This window comes from Passer domesticus, chromosome 6, assembly GCF_036417665.1.
Source record: "Passer domesticus isolate bPasDom1 chromosome 6, bPasDom1.hap1, whole genome shotgun sequence".
NCBI classification, from domain to species: domain Eukaryota; kingdom Metazoa; phylum Chordata; class Aves; order Passeriformes; family Passeridae; genus Passer; species Passer domesticus.
The window spans coordinates 4,060,147-4,079,931 of NC_087479.1; the positions used below are offsets into that span (position 1 = coordinate 4,060,147).

At 44.8% G+C, this 19,785-nt stretch overlaps 1 protein-coding gene across 3 annotated transcripts in view; it reads right to left on the bottom strand.

Annotated features, from left to right (window-relative positions):
- Positions 1 to 19,785, bottom strand: part of SYNE2 (spectrin repeat containing nuclear envelope protein 2) — a 175,497-nt gene that overhangs the window by 18,530 nt on the left and 137,182 nt on the right. For all 3 annotated transcript variants that reach the window (XM_064422898.1, XM_064422899.1, XM_064422897.1), the window contains exons 99-102: positions 17,980 to 18,135; positions 14,323 to 14,481; positions 13,226 to 13,392; positions 953 to 1,115 (exon numbers count right to left, since the gene is read on the bottom strand). In XM_064422898.1, the coding sequence (XP_064278968.1) occupies positions 953 to 1,115; positions 13,226 to 13,392; positions 14,323 to 14,481; positions 17,980 to 18,135 (645 nt within the window). The remainder of the gene's footprint in view (positions 1 to 952; positions 1,116 to 13,225; positions 13,393 to 14,322; positions 14,482 to 17,979; positions 18,136 to 19,785) is intronic.

The following is a 19,785-nucleotide window of genomic DNA, read 5'->3' on the forward strand; positions in this document are numbered from 1 at the left end:
ACAAAAGCAGAAGCCAGTGAGAAAAGATGGAAAGGATGGGAAGGATACCAGTAAGTGTTCCTAAACACAGATGCCATAAAGCTTCCATGCTTCCAAACTTGACAGACTTATTCTTGATCTTTTGTTTTTGGGCAAGTATTGCTGTTTAACACAAAGGCCAGATGACAGCCAAGCACTTAGAACCTGGCCAGACTTACAGCACAGCCCTGAGCAAAGGATGACTCCACCAGCAAGTCTGTGCTTTTGAGAAGTTCCTTTTCCTTGCCTGGCTGCTGGCTAGACAAAATTTACTGCAGGACTATCCAACTCCTCTCCTAAGATCCCCTGGTAAGCCACTGCCTTGGATAAATGCCCACAAACACCCAGCACTGAGAGGATCACTGAGGACTTCTTGTCTCAGCAGGATTCATGCACCAGCTGCCCCAGCCCTGAGGGATCTTCAGAGCCTGCCTCTGATCAAACCTCAGCCAAAGGTGTGTCTGCACAAATCCACCTTCCAAAGCCCAAGCATCCTGCTCTGCAAAGCTTTTTCTGCTGTCTGCAAGGAAGGGACAAGAACTGGAGCCACTGAGGGAGACACATCAAATCCCATTTCTTTGCAGAGAGCAGCATTCACGCCTTGTCAGTCAAAGTCATCCTCATGTACTCTGCCCACTGTGCCCTGCCTAGTCCTCAGGAAGTCTGCTGCACTGAACTGAGCAAATTTGCTTTTGTTTGTATTTTGCATGTTTTCCTTGGGTGAAGGGGGACAGGGAGATGTGGGGGTAATCCAACAGAATACTGAAATAACTGCAAGCAAATAAAAATTTTCCATGTAGTGCATCTTGGCAGGAACACGCCATGCAAAGCAAACAGTCAGAAGGGCTCGCTAAAGAAAAGAAACAGGTGATTTTATACCAGGACAAATCAGCAGCATTTTAGCTCATTTACTCTGGCTGCTGCTATTTCCCACCTGCTGTTCTGCCAGTCTCTTCTGGATTTCTTGGTCATCACAGATGTCATAAACAACAGGCTTGGAAAGCTCAGACTCAATCCGGGCCAACCAGGTGCGAAGGTTACTCATGTTTTTGTCCAATTGTTGTATAAAAGCAAATGTTTCCTTCAGTTTCTTCACCCTAAGTAAACCAGGAAGAAGATTTTGTTACAAAGATGGTCAATCAGTGGAAAAGATGTTGGCAGAAGGTGATGACAGGCATGGCTTAATGAAGCCATGGCACATCAAGCTGCTGCCTGTAAATCAGTCCTGTTTTAGTCAAAACCTACCTAAAATGGCTCAGCAGGCCCCTGCTCTACAGCTGCAAGCAGGACTTGGGTGAAGGCTTTAATGAAACTGTATAAGCAAGGTGAATTTTCCTCTGCTAGGGAGCACTGTACATTCATCTAAGTGGAAATTTGTACCATGATTTGCCACAGTTAAACTAAAATGGGTACCTTTGGTTTGATTTTCCTGCCGTGAATTTTGCTCGGTGTCATCTTTAGCAACCAACAGGCTCACACTAATCAAAAAGGTACCACTCTGCCAAGAGAGGCAGAATCTGTACAAACCACTAGTCCAACACCTTGGCAAAATCACAGAGTCACAGAATGGTTTGGGTTGGAAGGGCCTGAAAGATCCCCTTGCTCCAACCTGCCATGGGCAGGGACACCTTCCACTATTCCAGGTTGCTCCAAGCCCTACCCAACCCAGCTCTGAACATTTCCAGGGATGGGGCAGGCACAGCTTCTCCAGGCAACCTGTGCCAGGGCCTCAGCACCCTCTGGATACTGACAGGACAGAAGAAGCCCTGAACAACAGCTACTATAGAACTTGTAGCACCAAAACATTAAAGTTCATCTAAACACCAGACAAACATGCAGAGATATGCCAGACTCTCCTGACAGGTGAAAATTTAAAAAATCAATACTGGTGGGAGAGAATATCAAATGGCCAGGGAGACTTGTGCAGTGGACAAGCAAATGAACCATTGAGACCATTTACTTTTCTTACAGCTGTTTGTAGTACAGCTCTCAAACTGCAGACAAACTTTTTTTTTTAACTTCCAGCCTTAGCAGCATATTCCCATGTCAAACCCCCATATCAGCCCCTCAAATTATCCAAGTAGCATGCTTTTATATTTTGGCAAATTTGTCTCCATGTGTTGGAGGAATATCTGGTGAACTACCCCACTGGTGTCAAATTTTTCTTGAAATTCTCATTTATTGTAATTCCCAACAAAAATTGCTACAAAGGCAACACCAGGGTGACACTTATCTCTTCAGACTTACTTCAGAACTTGTCATCTAAACTTTAGCAGATAATGGAGAAAAAAAATAATTACTTGCATCAGACGTCTCTTAAACAGCCATATCACAAGATGAGATGAACTGTACCAAAAAGCACATATTTCTCCCCATGAACTGCAATGGTCTACCCTGCAGTACTATAAATATCAACACTGCAGACTCTAAAGTCAGATGAAATCATTCCACCCATGTCCTAGGGAGAGCCCATTTCTTAGCTAGCATTGCTTCCCTGTGCTGGTCTCCGGATCTCTAGCTACGTTCTTGTGCCTTAGGATCAATTTTTGAACATTGCATGTGATTTCTAAAATGCAAACTTACAAATTAAACCTTTAGCTACTGCCTAGTCCAACAACTATCAAGATGAACCTCAATTATTTAAGTCAAGTGTAACACAAAAAGTTAAGTCTGTATTGTGAAAAGGCTGAAACATTTCCCATTCATCAGCCACAGTGGCTGAGAAGTGTCAGCATATAAACAAAACCAGCAGTGGGACTGCAAGGACAGCTTATACAAGGGGTTCACTGCATGTCCCCAAATGCAGGGAACTGTTGAGGGGTCTCAGTTGAGCCCTGATGTACTTGGCAACACAGGTCTTGTGCAAGCTGGGACTGGGGAAGGGTGAGGGATGTGATCTCATGCAATGCAGGCAGGGACAGATTGCTCCAAGGCAGAAGTGCCCACACAGGGCACCTGGACAGTTTCCTGGCCCACTGTCCTGCCTGCTGCCAAACTATCCTGGCAAGTTTTAGAGGAGAGTGGTCCAAACTGTCTGTGATAAATGGCTTTTGCAACTGCCTGATGACACAACGACAGAAGATATGCAGGACACCTAATCCATAATGAATATGCCACCCTGTAAGCAACAACTGATCTTATTAACAACCTTTAGGTAACCAAAGAGGATGCACACGTCAGCTAGACACTTGATTAAAAGTAAAGCACTTATGGAGGAGATATGGGAATGATCCTGCTGGATTTCAGTCCTACTATTTACAGAGTAAGGCCAGAAAATTTGGGGTCTTGTATGGATTAGCAGCATGGAAAGCTTCCTCTACCTCTTGTCCAGAAGCACCAGGCAGTACTTTCAGTTGTTTTACAAGGATAAGAAGAACACAGTCCTACACTGAAGCTCCTGGCAGGTATTTAGAAACTCTGCACTCTCCAAAAGTAAAACCAGTACTGTCTGACTGATGTAAGCCTGCAAGCCAGCCTGAAGGATTTGGCCCAAGTCCATGGTCCACCTTGTTCCTGCCTTGCACCCACAAAGCTGCTGACACTGGTGCAAAGCACCTGCCTCTGCCCTTTACACAGACTCTGTCTTCCACTGCTGCAGCTGATTGAGAGGAAACAGGGGATGACAAAAGCATTTAGCTGCTCTTGCTTTTCTTAACAAGCTTTTTTTCAGAACTCTGGTCCCAAGTTCAACCCTGTATGCAGACAGCATCCGGCTCCCAAGCAAACAGCTGCTGTATAAATCTTGCTGCTTTTGATTTTGCTTATATTAAGTGGTACTCAATGAACATATCTTTGCACCATTTTCTTGTGCTGTCAGACACAGGAGAGCTAATTCTTCCTCTGCCCTGTTCCCATCAGTTATTTTGGCTGGTTACAATGCTCAGCAGGGCCAGTGACTCCCAAGGCATGTGGGCCTCCAAAGGCAGGTGACTCAGGAACCCTTTTCCCTGGAGAGATGGACAAAACAGGCTCTGTGCTGAGCACAGAATGGAAGAGTCTGAGCTAAACATCTACACTGTTGCATTATTAACTCTGCATGACTTCAGGCCAGCCAGGAGGAAAGCAAGGCTTGATCTCTGCCCTGTCCCTGACTGTATTCTGTGGCAATTCACTTCCTGCATATCCTGTGATGCTTCCCACAACTGCTCTGGAGGCAGGCACTTGTAGGGACCATCTGATGGCACAGCTGACCTGCTGAGACCACAGCTTACTGCGCTGCTCAGGATCATCTCTGCCTCCCTGGGCTCCCTTCTCTGCCTCTATCCACCTGCTTCCCATCCCTAAGCTGCATTACAAAAAAATTCACAGGGTGCTAAACATCTTTCTTCAGTCTGCATCAGGGAATAGATTAACACAGTCAAGGAAGTCCAAAGCAAAACCAAAAGATATTAGACTATAAATAAATGTATTTATGACTGAAAGTACAATTGATAAATTTAAAAAGCAACAGCTTTAGAATCCAAGTGTGGCTTTTTACACCACCACTCCAATATTATTTTGGCTTAGAAATCACTCTGATTTTCAAGTTATGAATGTCACCATGAGGATCTTTATCTTCTAGTGTTACCAGAAGCAACAGTCTCAAAGACAGCATCATTGTGGAACAGAGAGCTTGTATTTACTTTCGAGCAATTGCCATTAGAAACACCATTGTAATTAAGTAATTTAATCTGTTACTTATTCTCTACAGAATTTGGCATTTGCCAGTCATTTAAACACCCTTAATGCTCTAAGCCATTCATCTCAAACTTGATCTAAGCAGCCAAAGAAGAACAAAAACCTAAGTTCACACCAGTGCAGTGCATAAATAGGAAGGCAGCCTTGTCCAGACATTCACACTGGCTGATCTGCTCCTGTCAGCAGACACAGAGCCCAAGGAAAAGGGCAGGGTTCTACACTGAAACAAGAGGTAAACTGATGAAAGACATGAACATCCTCAGCCTGCACACAAGTCACAGGTAACTGCCATTTCCCTGGCTACAGCTCAAAGAAAAGAGAGAAACAGACAAATTAATTACATCAACAAAAGTCTTTGTTTGCAACCACCATTCTCAGATGCATATCTGCACCCTGAAAATATTCTTACAAATCACCTGATCTTCGCATGAAAAAGACTTCATGAACTCTTTTGAGACTGATCCTGACCATTTCTGGGGAAACACAGCCCTTCTGGAAGCTGGGTGGGAGTGCACAGTGCAAGCCTCCCAGCCTGGGGGCAAAAGCTTCCTGCCAGATCCAGGAATCAATCACCCAACACAGTGAATTAACAGCACTAAAAGTTCAAGGGCAGCAAAGAAAACCAGCTTCTTCCAGAGGGTGGAAAGTGCCACCACTGTTGATTGAATTCTTCCTCTATGAAGTGTGATTCTCAAGTTAATTGAGATTGGTCAAACAGGAAAAGCTTCCTGTTTACAGGAAAAACTCCTACTTATCCATTGTTCACTTCCCACTGAGAACTCACCTGCCACAATTCAACATGGCTCCACAAAGAAAAAAAAATGGCAATAATACAAAAAAATACAATAAAAATATCACCACTAATCTAAAAGAAAACCTGACAAATTCAGATTTGTCTTGTCCTTTGCAATGGGCCAAGCTAAAAAATCCACCCTGATTAGCACTCAGACACATGCTTAAGTTGCCTGGAATAAGCCAAACAAAGCCAGTTTGAAAATATTTTAATCTTTACACCACAATGGAAGTGGCAGAAAAAGAACAAAAGTAGGAGATTATAACTACAAGCTGGCTGCAAAAGTGAACAGAAGGACTAACTGACTTGACTCGAGATTGGATTTGGGTCTTAAAACCCACAATGAAGTTGCCAGCATTGGGTTACAAGAGAAAAGCATTAAACAGTCTCAGGCTGAATCACTGCACAGCACCAGAAATACACAGTATATTTGTAGTAACTACTCAGGTATTACCTAGCAGTAGGAGGAGCTTCCAGGTTGATTGAAATGTATTCACACAAACAAAAATAATTACAAAATGCATGTCCTATTGCATTGCTTCAGCTGTCAAAATGTTGCAGGAAAAGGTAGGGGGGGAAGCTCAAATAAGGTAAATAGCAGCATTTTAGTGTCTGAAAGAACGAAAAACATCCTATTGCAAACTCTCCTTCACAAAGGCAATTGTCACCAGAAAAAGCGACTCGGTGCATGTCTTTGGGAGGAGGAGGAGGAGGGGCTGCAATGGCCCTGCCAGCTGACAGGATTGTTTACCAGCGGCAAAGCAAATGAGCTGCACAGCGCAGGAAACCTTTGTTCGGCGTAGCCGTGTGAGGGACAAAGCCGCGCTCGGGAGAGGTGCTGCCAGAGGCAAGTCCCGGGCCTTTCTCCCGGGAGGCGAGGCCGCTCCCGCTCCGTGCCGGGGCCGTGCCCCGGGCTGTGCGCGCAGCAGCCTTCGGGGGAGGCTTTTCTTGTCAGGGCTCTCCACCGCCCGGGGTGCCAGCCCCGAACGCAGCCGATGGCAAGCCCGAGGCCCGTGGGCGCTATTCCTGCCGCTATCGTGCCGCACTTCCCGCCCGCCCGAGGCGAGCTGCAGCGGGCGCCCGGCGCTCCCCGCCCGAGCCCCCCGGCACCGCGCTCCCTCACGGCACTTACGGTTCGCACGGGAAAACCATTCCTCAGCCTGCAAATCCCAAGCTGCAAGGGGGGGACCGGCTGTGCGAGCGGGCAGGCATGGCAGAGGAAACCCCTCCTCCACAGATGCCCTATTTATTCGCCGCTTTAGCATCCCGGGTGTGGGGGGGAGGCTCGCCCGTCCTCCTCCTCCCCGACCCCGAGCTGGGGAGACACCGGAGCTCGCTCTCCCTCTCTCTCCCCCTATTTTAACCCTTACGTTTTGCGTTGGGATTTTACCTGGCGAACGGCCGCATCCCTCCTCAGAACAAAACCACCAGAGCTTTATTCTGACACCAGAGAATTATTAGCACGGGAGGAAGCGCACGCCGGGCGGCTGCCGGCGGCTGGCGACAAAAAGGCTGCGGGATGGAGCCTCCCTCCTCCGGCACCGGGAAAGGTGGATGCGGTGCTCATTTCTTGGGAGAAAGAGGGATTGGAGCCTCAGACCCGGATGATTTGCAGCAGAGTCAGTGTGAAGCGAACCCAAAAAAGCGAGCACACGTACATCCACGCACCGGCACCACGCACAAAGATGTATCCTCACTTCCCCTGCGTTCTGCTTTCTCGCCTTTACCATTCTATCCCAGGTATTTAAGTACGAATTAAGTCTCCCACACACGAACCTGTCCTCTCTTTAACCTTCCACACCAGGCAGAAGGCCTCCACTGCAAATAGCCTGTTATGCCAGAGGGCAAAATAACCCCTAATCTTCATTTATGATATCATTCGTTTGTGGAAAAACACACTGTCATGATTTCTGTGTGTTATGACTGCCAGAGATCACGGGGTGGGGAAAAAAAAGGCGGAAGTCGGAGAACCTTGGGTTACAAGTCACTCCCCACCCAGCCAAGATCAGAAAAAAAAATAATAAAGAAGTTGTGATAATCCCACCAAAAATGCAAAGAATTATTTTGAAATCAAAGGTTTTTCAGTATTCAGGTAATTTTCCACAGACCTGTACTGACTTGCTGATGGCTCACATGGCAGAACACACAGTGCCTGTGAGGACACAGCACACTGTGAGAGGGCTCTGGCCATTTGCACAGGTAAATCATGCCCAGTCACCTCCACAGTTTATTGTCCAGAGTGGTTCAAAACCACATTTGAATGGTTGACCTGAGTAAATAGGGATATAACCCCCAGTTTTTCAGGCAGACACTGGGAGTGAAAATAGTGTGTACAAGACAAGGACTCCCCCCTTGCACTGCCAGCTCCCCCTGCTCCCTGCACACATTGCATAACCAAAATAAGCCCAACCATCATGCCTGAGACAATAATGAATTCTGTCACAGCTTTTACACTGAAGGGAAGTGTAATCCTCAAAGGACAAAGAGAACATGGAAAGAAAGCAAGCACTTTGTGAGTGAGATTTTAACCATCCACATATTTTGTATACCAAAAAAAAACAACCAAACCCAAGAATGAGATTTTACAGTGGTACTGCCACAAACCAGCACAATTCTGCTGGAACATTGCTGTCTTGTTTACCTGGGGAGGCCTCCCTGCAGAATATTTTGCTTCCCTTGCCATGCAATATTGATCTGCAGCAATTTAAAAAGACCTTTGAACCCAGAGTGCACCCACACTGATTGTGGGCTGCCACAGGGCAGGACAGCACACCAACACATGGTGCCTGATTGTCTGCCCTGCCAAAGGGTAACCGGTGTGGTGGAAAATAAATAGAGACCAGCTGAAGGGTGTGCTGTGAACTCACTTGCTCCCCAAACCCATAATCTGGGGCCTGCTGCTGCTGGAGCAACTTTTGGGGCAACCCAGCCACAGTGAGGGTACGAGGGAGGAGAGGGAATTGGCAGCTCACTGCACTCCCCATAAAGCCTCCTTGGACCCCCAGCACAGCACAAGGTGATGTCACTGGAAAGCTTCAACTCCTTCCCATTTTTTTTTGCAACCTGAGAAGTTTCAGTCTGTTTGGGAATTTCAGTTCCCCGAGGGTATGCAGGAAATGAGCTGAAAACACCTTCAATCTTCCAAGTTCTATTAAGGAAGGTAAGGGCTGACTTGAGTGTGGCAGTTTAAGATTTCTGGACGATGCAATGATACTGCCAGCTTGCAAACACAGGGTAAAGACCAAGGACAGTTGCATTTAAAAGAATGAGAAGGCACATTTGACCTTGCTTGCTTCCCTGAATTTTCATGCTTTATTTAAAGGTCACAGTTATTTGAACCCACTCCTGCTACATACACAAAAATCTTGCCTTTCTCCACAAGGCTGAAAACAGGGACTAAGCCCACCAAGTAAGAACACACATCAGTGTGCCTGTAGCCAGAGCAGCTGAGAAATAGCATCCCCCTTCCACAGCTTGGCAGCAAGTGACAAGAGCTGCAGGATGCCCAGAGGTACAGAAATGCAACATCAGCTACTGCAGAGACTGGTCTGCAGACCCAAAACTCCTGATACAGCTGGTGGCTTTAATGTAGGCTCAAGCAGCATCCAAAGCTTTGCACAGCCCCTGGCAGTGCAGACACCCTCCAGGGACACTGGGGTGCTCCTCCAGCCTGACTGCAGGCATTAAGCAAACAGCAATGCAGAAGGAAAACATTTCCTTTTCACCGGGCAGGGAAGCAAAGTGAGGAGTTAGAATCAGTAGTGGATGGCCCAGGAAAGGGAACATGGCCATGCACAACACAGCTCTTTGCTAGTCCTTGCCTGTTAATGCTTGGCCCAGGAGTGTTGTTCCAGAGCACACTGAAGATATAAATCCCACTCCATGTTTGTTTTTTTTTTGTTGTCTACCACCCTCATGCAGCCTGTGCACTCCTCCTCCTACTGCTTCAGTAAGAAAAGCAAGAAATTCCCTGTGTCCATCTTTACAGTCATCACAACACTCCCTTCTGCCTGTCAGTATGTTTCTATTCCCCATCCCTCAACAAAAAGTCAGCACAAACCCCGCTGTGGTAAGAGTATCATCTGAGCTGAACAGAACTCACTTGTTCTCCTTTTCCCGGCATGCTAATACCTTGATGGTTACTTTATCCCATGAAAATCAACATTTTGAGATTTTGAGATTCTTCCAAGTTTGCAGCCAGACGGTGGCTTGGTGTAACACACGAGGCAAAGCTTTTGTCACCACACAGGCTGAGATAATGAAAGTGTTAAGTCCTGCAAGTGCAGCCATATGGCAAATCTGAGCTTGTCACCATGAACTAAGAGAATCACTTCAAGGACTAAATGGGGAGCTCACCTAATTTGCCCATCTGTCCCAGGACGTTTATTGGTTTAAAAAGGTGAAATAAGCTATCAGGAGGAATGCTCTGCATTGATACATGAGCTTCCAGGCTGGTTTGGTTTCATGTTGGTATCACACAGCCACACACTGCACTGCAGAGAAGATAAAATCTTACACAGGTCACAGGGACAGCCATGGGGACATCAGCAACCACAGAACTGAAGCTGGCAATCTATCTCAATTAGATTCCTTTGTGGATATTTTATTTTTCACTCTTGAACCACGGGATCAAAAAGTGCCCATCTACAAGACAGATTCCATGCCCAAAAATGAAGAATTGGCTTTGAACACACAGCTGTTCAAGGTACATTTTCCCCTCCTACTCAGTGCCTGGCTCTGTAGTTCACCTCCTTCCCAAATTTTGGCCTGCCATTAAGACATATTAAAATTTGGTCTTTGCCTCTGTGATGGTGGGTGGGCCACTGGGAGCCAGGTGCAAGTACAAATAAAGGTAGCACTCATTGTGTGTTTAACAGAAATTGTTGGAGTTGTAATAGTTGTGAAAAAAAGAGCTTCAAGTGGTCACAGATTTGGCACCCGAAACCTCAGAAAACTTTCACTTCAATTTTACTTGCCACAGCTACTAATCTGAAAAGACAGGAGCAAAACCACCTCCTCATTTCATGGATGTGCTGTGAAAATAAGCAACTTTTTTTTCAGGAGAAAGACAAGGTTTTCTCTGCATCACAGTCAAAATTTGTCCCTTCTCTCCAGGAGCATTCCCCTACCCTCAAACCTTCCAAGCCCTCTGGCACTCCTTCCCAGAGGCACCTCCTCCATTCCTCTTATTTTCCCCAAGCAATGAAGCAGTGCCCAATAAAAAGGGCTTTGCACAGGTCTGCAGACGTGGCAGCACTTGTGCAGTGCTCCAGTCTCTTCTGCAGGATTGCAGTGGATGCACATCCCCTGTGCCATTCCCTCCAGCCCCCACACTCTGTGAGAGGATCTCTGGACTATAATGGCTTAATCCAGCAGGATTAAGCAAAATTCTGCCACTATCCTTTACATGTATTCTTTCAACACAGCCTCAATACAATATATATATTTTTTAACAGTTTCTGCAAAAGCAAACTGAGAACGAAGGAGACAGTCTGTCAGCACAGGGCATCACAACCCACACTCACAGGTCACCTTGTCTCCAGCCCAAGGCTCTTTGCTCCTCTCTGCTCTCCCTCAAAGATGCCCCACTTTGTGTCACACTGGTCATGGGTTGAGCTGCTGCCTCCCCACCATCACCTGAGCTTAAGAGAGGCTACTCAAAAGCACAGGAGGAACCTCATCTTGAGTGCCCCAAAGCACACCTCAGTGAGCTGGACATTTCAGTCAACTGATGTCGAATTTAATTCCTTCAGACATCAAATCTCAGTGGCAAGCCAGCACCATAGCAGCAAACTCAAAGCAGAAAGTTGGAAGGTTATAGCAGGGCAAAATAAACTCTTAGGAGTGTACTCAGAGCCTGTGGTGAGTGTCTGGCCTGGTGGTTACTTATGACTGAGCAGATGAGAGCCAAGCACCAGCAAGGTGGATTAGGTGAGGGAGGAGAGGAGCTTCAAAACACTGCCATATGCTGAACCTCTCTTAGTGTTCAAAGGGCACCAGCAGAGCCCACAGGGCTGCCTGATAATCTGGGGCAACCAAGGGAGCTGCTTAAAATCACATTTTGCCAGGTCCTTCCAGTTCATTACCCTGGTCCTGAGCATCAAATTGATGGAAATCACAAGTAGAAGCTGGCATATTACAGACATTTTGGAATGAAGAACACAGGAACAATCCTAAAGCATCACACCAATTCCTGAGTAGCTGCAATATCCACTAAGAAACCAAATCCTGGGAGCCTTGTTGATGCTCTAGACAAATCCACAATAATGTACCTCAAAGCACTACTGCACACTTGCCTGAAGGTAGAATATTTACAACACACCAGGTAGACAAGTACTTGTTACAGAGTACTGGAATATGGTTGCCAGATCTCTCTCTAAATGCCCCATCAGTTCTTTAGCATGTTTTCCTAAGGATTACCAGAAATGTGCCATGCTTACCTCACTTTTAAAATGGTGCATTTTAATTTGCATTTAAAAATTGCTATAATTCAAAACCAAAACACAGCAGAACAAAAAATGCTCATAAAAAAGCTTTAAAAGTGACACATTACTATTAGATGAGAACAGAAAAAGTGGCATTACTAAAGTTAAGCTTGCTTTCCTACACCAGATCAAAAACAGACACCTTGAGACAAGTCTATCATTGCAAGTCTATCTGCAGTGTCAGATCTTAAGAAGGCAGTTTCTGCTTAATCATTCACAGCTCGTGTGTCACCATTAATTCAGATCTCATTCCTGATTCAGGCCCAGCACACTTAGCACTACATTGTCACAGCACAACCAGCTGCACTATCTGTCCCAAATTTAACTGAGCAACAGAGCCGCTGAGAGCCCAGAGTGGGGGATCACAGGCAGAACAAAACCTTGGGAGAGAAGTTGAGACCAATACCAATCTGGTGTTAGCCTTATTATTTCTGGATTACCAATAAACTCGGCAGGAGGCAAGACCAGCCCAGCATTCTCCTCCCAAGCTGTGGCAGAAACTCAGAGATAATAATGAAATGGGATAGTCTCAGTAAGGCTAATACTGAAATGATCATGATGTTCTTAACTCTGTCAAGTATAATAAAGATGCTTAATCCATTAAGAGGAGGTTGTTGCCTAGACTGTGCAGGTTTTGGTTTTAATTTCAACTGTGATAGTATTTTTCACTTCACCATCATACAGAAAATCCTGAATTTAAAAGGAACTCATATGGTCTTTCTGTTGTTTTTAGGAGGGAGACTGAGTAAAGAAATAGCACTGGTATTAAATGAAATTTCAGACACTTGTGAATGTAAAAAAGGAACATTATCATATAAATCTGTCTGCAGAGACAGAATAGACTCTATTCCTAAATTCTGTGCATTCAGACACAGAGTGAAAGAGATGCTTGTGTTAAAATAGGAGGCTCTCCTAAAAAGCCCAAATGAACTCCTACCATGCTGCCTTAAAATTAGGTTGCAATTCAATACATGGAACAGAGAGATCACTTTGACTCTTCCTTTTAAGAAGCTCCCATCATTAAAATTTTATTTTATATGAATTCTTACACCCTGCCCTCTACCACTGGATAAATGAAGACATTTAGTGTCATAATACAGCAATAAGTTACAAAAGAAAAGCATTCCCTTCAGCTTGACTCTCAGTAATAAATTCCAACTTAACTAGAAAGTCTTGTCACTCTGTTTCTGATGGTCAAGGACACAAGCCTTGACTTTTACCTCTCAGAAAACATTGAAAATCATTTTCTTACCGTGCTCCAATGACATCAAAGAGGTGCTGCCAGCGATCATTGATTTTGTTGAGTTTATCATCTATTTCTGCAACTCGGCTCTTGTTGCTAGCCTTGATTAGCTGATCACCCATTTGTTTCAAGTGAAGCTTATTTTCACTGAACAGGTTTATTTCTTCCATGCAGTCCTGATAAACATACACAAACATTGCTTTAATTACAGGGCAAAACAAAACAATGATACCAAAACAAAAGTATGTGTTTCTTTTCCCACGTTTGTGATGTGAAGTCAGGTTTGGCTGAGGTTTCTACATTAGCATGTACAGCTCCCAAGGAAAACAAAAAGTAAACCTTAATGAAGAAGCCCTCTCACAACTTATGAAAAAAATAAGCAGCTTAAAGACTTGCAAGTGCCAGGAGTAAGTATTCCTAAAAATAGCAATTGAATGTTCTAATTTTACCTGTTGTTTTCCTGATTTTACATCATTTTTCAATGAAGCTACCTCAAAAGAATGCAAATTCGAGTCTAGGATGGCTTTATTTTGCTGGCACTCTTATCCAGAGGAGATCTGGGATTAGATACTGAGACATTTTAGCCATGGGGAAGAACAGCAGAACAATAATGGCCTTCTTTAAAATCAATCTAATACAGAAGTATTAGAAAGCACCAATGGGGAACGGGCAGAATTAGGTTTTATTTTTGGTTATGGTAACTTCTTGTTCGCCTGGCATAAGACCTACCCCATCCTTCAAACTTTTCTTTGCCCTCTGCTTACCAGTTGTGTGGATGATGGAGGTGGTGAGAGCAGTGAGCTGCTCCCAGGACACTGCTCTGAGCAGTGCTGGGTGTGCACGTGTGCCACAAAACCCCAAGAGCCCAGATCTCACCACCACAGCTCACACTGACTAAATGCAGTCCAGTGGCATTTCTGCTTTGCTTTAAGCTCCAAATCTGAACATCAACAAGAGCTAATGATAGAAAAGCTCATCTCACAAAAGCCTCTGTGTGCTGGTTTTACATCATGTGTCACTTCCAAGAAGCAAGGAATGCATGAGGAATGGTGCCTCTGTAATGAGTTATCTGACTGCAACTGAAGAAAAGTGGCATTACTACTTACCTTCTGCAATTTGTCTATCATGTCTTCAATGCTAACATCTGCAGTCTGCAACACTTTGCTTTCCATTTGGACCAGCCAGGAGCACAGCTCCTTGTTCTTCTCATTGAACACGATCCAGGCATTGAGCCTATCCTCGATCTCCTGCTTCCGCAGGGACACCTGTGGAAAAGCACACACAAGACATTCTAGCAACAGCTTTTTCAGGAGGGAAACCAGCAATTATGAGCCTTCTAATTTCTAGTCTGCATTTGATCTTATTTCATTTTGCAGGAGCAGTTATCAAGTATCCAATTTCCTTTCCAAAGCCATCAAGCAGACTGTTATTACATCTTATTTTGGATAGCAGGGCAAAAAGTTGACTAGCAAATACCAGATTCTCTCCCTTAGAAGAAAGAAACTGAGTGACAGCTTTATAAATAATGTGCTTATATAATAATTTAAATGTTACTCAGTGAAAACCTGAAAATGTCAAACACAGAAGGAATATAAAATACATAATTACTACATACTGTTTAGTATGGCCCCATATATAACACAAGAGAAATAACACCTAGGTAAGTTCTTATTTTTCTGCCACTCTAGGAGAAACTTTGCAACTACTGACTGCAATTATTTTATCTCTATAAAGGCCTCCCTGTTTTCTTTCCATTTACCCAGCAGTAACTGGAGAACTCCCAAAAAATAAGCATCAAGAATCTATCCTTTTCATTGAAAACTATGGATTTTTTTCCCAATCAAAAATACATTTTCCAGGATGGATAAACAAATTGTCTAGACAAGAGTAATTAAGGTCTGAAACTGCTTGAAAAAGCAGAGTTATTATCATTGCTCCAATATCTCAGAAATAAGCAGGGTCACACTTCTAACTAGCTAATAGCACCTGTCTCTAGCCTAGGGCTCTTAAACATGTATTTATTTATTTACTAACCTTTTTGGATTCCTGTACTAGGATATATGGGACAAAGGAAGTGAAAAATGGTTCAAGCTCTACTGAAGTAAGAGAAACAAGTAACCCCTCATTCTCACCAATAAATTTAGTCTAAAGACTGTGCACAACATTTTGCTTGTCTTGGCTGTAAATGGCCACTCTAAATATTTCCCCATGGCAGGAAACATTCCTTCTTCACATCTCACGTGCACTTTATACAGCATATGACTCCTCAAAATTCCATTAATGATTCTTCTAGACTAATATCTAACACTATTTTGTGCTCCAGAGTGAAGTTTAAATGTGTAGTGTGGAAGCAAGGCCAGCTCCATGCAACACCATGATAAAAACAGAAGGCACCAAGCCATCTCCTACCACATCGCTTTTGTCCCTTAAATTCTGACTTGTTTCCAAGGAGGGGATGGAAAGCTAAAAGGGATTTCTGAGTCCTTCATGACAATCTAAGCAGAGAGATGAGGATGAAAGCACTGTCTTGGGACTCAGGGAAACAGTCTCCCAAGTTCTCCACAGGAAAAAGCCTGGAAATGCTTTTTCCAGGGACCTCAGAAAGTTTCTAAGGTGTCTCTGCTCTGGGATGCTGCCATGTACCCTCAGCCTCAGAGGTTTGGAGGGTGAACCCTTCATCCTTTCTTACCACTTGCAGCATCTCCCATGCATGGAGATGAGTTGACTTGGCTGGTGGAAGAACAGACTCTGCTTGTCAGCAAAAAAAGCTGATGTGATTCTACTCCATGTTTGCCTGCTCAGAATGGGGCAAGGCAGGATTTTAAGAGCAAGAAGCACCTTTTAGCTGGCTAAGCAATACAGGCTGAGAGTAAAAAACAGGAACAACACAAAAAATCCCAGACAAGCTTCTAGGAACATGAACCCTTCAAAGCCATTGCTTCAAGCACTTTCTCCTCTGCCCAGCTGCCCTGCTACCACCCCCATTTTGCACCCACCGTGTGCATTCCAAAGGGAGGCCAGGCTAACATAACATCCCCACGGGATGCTGGCTGGGATGAATGGTTAAATCTGTGACCTACATGCACCTTGCAAGGGCAGCTCTGCAAATGCTAATCCCCTGAGTGCATCTGCTCCCTCTGCCTGTCTGCCCCTGCCCAGTTGAGCACAGGCATCTGGCTGCCCCAGGGCTGTGACAGCTGCAGCTCTGTCACCTCCCTGCATCTATTCTGCACACTTTCCTCCACACAATGCATCTTGAGTCTACTTTGTTAGCCAAAACCAAGCAGAGCTGATAAAGTCTGCTCTCCTAAGCTGTGTCCAGCACTGAGCATCACTGTGGGCTCTCCTGAGGCTCATTAGGGCTGTGCAAACATTCAGAATCTCCCTCCACTACAGCACTCAAGAGATTCCTCCCTCTACAGATTTTGTGTGCCTAACACAGTTACATTACTGTCACCTCTTTCCTGCCTCCAAGCAGACTGAACTCAACGTTGCTCCCTCAGGAAATTAAAATGGAAATTTTGAATAAAATCTGATCTTAAATTACTACAGGAAATTACTACTTGGATAGGCTGTAGTGGAGCACATATAAAAAATCATAATTTTCAGGGCTATTCAACACAGTGGGGACAGGCATCAGTAGTTCACAAAAAAAAAAGAAAAACAATGAAGTTCTCTCATTTATAGGCTTAACTACAGATTTCCATTAGGAAAATGGTTCAGGCATTTTAATTTAAAAAATAATGGCTTGTATTTCTCAGAAGGGGAGAGGATGTCTCTGGAATTATTTTCAGACTTCAGAAAAAATAGCAGAGAAAACACTGGTTGTAGAACAGCTGTCCAGTTTAAGAAATTTAATTCTTCTTTCTCATTGCAATGCAAAAAAAAATTAATTATACCAATCAAACCAAATAATTATTTCATCATAACACAGTTTGTGAAATAAGCACAGCTGTTCATTACTCTGGCAACATCGCCACCAAGATTGCTTGACCTTTGCCTGTAGAAGGGTTAGAAACAAAATACTAACTGGCTTTAATACTTCTTTCCAAACTATAAAATAAAAGCTATTTACTTGTCAAGTAAAGGGATGCAAGAGTTTGGCTTGCTGGTGTGTAGAGCCCCTCAGAGTAACTTAAGACCCTGAAGTATTTTACCTCTTCCAATCCTGTTAAAAGGGCAAAGTAAACACACATTCAAACTGCATAATAACCTAATGAATCGGTCCATGTGACTTTGCTGGAAATGTTCCCCAGCAATTTTACACGCAACACTAAATGAAGTGTAATACAGCAACAAGCCTCAAAGAATGCAAATGTTTCACAGCATTTTCCTGCTACAAAGAACACAAGTCAGTTCTCAATGTGTTCAAACCCAAGGAGTTAGTATTTAAACACATTTAAGTTTCTTTTCTGCTGGCATTTTGTTTCAACTTCTCTCTTCCCTTCCCTGCTCAGTGCCCTCAGGCAATTCCGGTGCTTATCCCTCCCTGCCTTTGGCAGCCCGGAACAAAGGCACCTATTCCATAAAACAGCTGCATCTGGGCTCTGTGCAGTCCCACACCGGCTTCTTACAAAGGGTTTGCAACAAAAACCCTGGGCAGCCTGTCCAGGACACAAAGGGTGAACTCCACCCCGGGCGGGCTGCGCCAGGAGCAGCCCCATTCCCACCCAGAGGAGCCGAAAGCAGGAGAAATCCCAGTCCTGCCCGCTTCCCTTCCCTGCCGGCCCCACGGATAGCAGCCCGGAGGAGGTGAAACTCACCCGCAAGCAGAGCTCTTCCCACTGCCTGTGCAAATGCTCCACTTGCTCCTTGAGCACCATCATGTCCTCGGTGAGGATGAGGTGTGCCAGCTCCGCCTTCATGGCCTGCAGCTCCTTCATGTCGTGGGCCCAGTCTGCCAGCGACTGCTCCAGCTCCTGCATGGAAAAGCACCCGCACAAGCCTTGGCACTAAGCTCCTCGGCTTTCCAAACCTGCTCGCTAATCCCCTGCCTGGCCTGTGGGGGAGGAGAGCAGGGAATGTGCAGCCGCCTGTGCCGCGCTCTCCGTGCGCCTGGGCTGGCCAGGATCCCCGGGAGATCACTGGAATCCCTCTGGAATCCCACTGGAATCCCTCTGGAATCCCTCTGGAGCCCATGGCAGTGCCTATGGTACCCACCGGTACCATCCCTGCATCCCAAAGTGCTGGGACGCAGCCTGGCCCCAGAAGCTCCCCATGCTCCAGGGCAGCATCTGGGCTCTCACACCCAGGCCAGCACATGCCTGCTTCTTCAGGGTTTCCTTTATTACTGTTATAATTGTTTTGGACAAGTTGCTTTCTCACCTGCATTTGCTCCGGTTTCAGGTTATTTTTCTAAACACACAAAAAGATTAAATCAGTTGCCTTCTCTAATGATTGATGTCATAGGCACTTCCTCAGATTTGTGAGAAATGTGGAGCTTTTAAACTGCTTGTTCACAAAACACCAGGCTCTCTTTTCTGCTTTGCTCCCTCAACTCCCCTTTCTCTTATAAAAGTTACATATTTTCCTTAACACTGTTAAAATTGTGACCTAAAAGGCAGGGGTATCACTGCATGCAGCTGGGGAATATGACAGTCTACACACACAAGGTCCTAGGTCCTGTTTTGTAAAAAAGCTGCTGGGAAGGGTCACTGGCTCATCCAACTAAAAAAAAAAACCTCCTAGAGAGAATCCAGTTTGTCTCATTTTGAAGGGGAAAAAAAGTGTGAGTGTTTGTGTCAGAAGTGTGCTGGGTCTAAACCCTGTGAGGATTTTCATGTCTTGGACCCAGCTTCAACACTAGAGGAAAATATCAAACAAACCTGACTCTAAAATTTACCTGAGATCACAGTACTCCTATAGATGTGCACAAATGCATTTAGGTCTCCTAACAAGGGGCAAATCCAGAGCAATTACAGAGGTAACTATGGAATTTCATGGGACTTTGCTAGCCTCATGTAAGGTCCAGGGCTGAAAGAAAAATAGCTTTATTCCAGATAGAAGTGCAAAGCAGGAAGAGCATGCCATGCTGTTTTAGTCCTTTATTGTACTACAACACCTACTAGCAGCACTTGCACTGGCATTGTCTGACCCTGCTGCCTCTGCAGCTGAATTTCTCTTGCTGGGATAAGAGGCAGAAGCTGTGTGCTTCCATCTCACAGATAAGTCAGGGCTACAGCAAGGCTGCTGCCGTGGGAAAGGCAGCCAGCACTCATAAAGAAGATTTCAGACAGCTGATAATGAGTTCAAAGCCTTGGCTTGTTAATAAGCTTATTTGTTCCCACTACACAGGTCAACAATTCACTTCATAAAAGGATGATGAAAGACTGACCACTCCAGACAAAATGTCTCCTATCCCTTGGAAATGCTTTCCTTGCCATTTAATTTTCATGGTGCACTATGGGCTGCAAGGAATTTTGCCACTCCCTTACTCTTAATTTTCCTTCTCTTTAATTATTCCCAGATCCTGCAGGTATGTATGGTGCTTTGCAGAATTACAAGGTCTCTTGCCTGAGGAACTCCATGTACAAAATGGATTGGGAAACAAAAAGGGAGATTCAGTCATG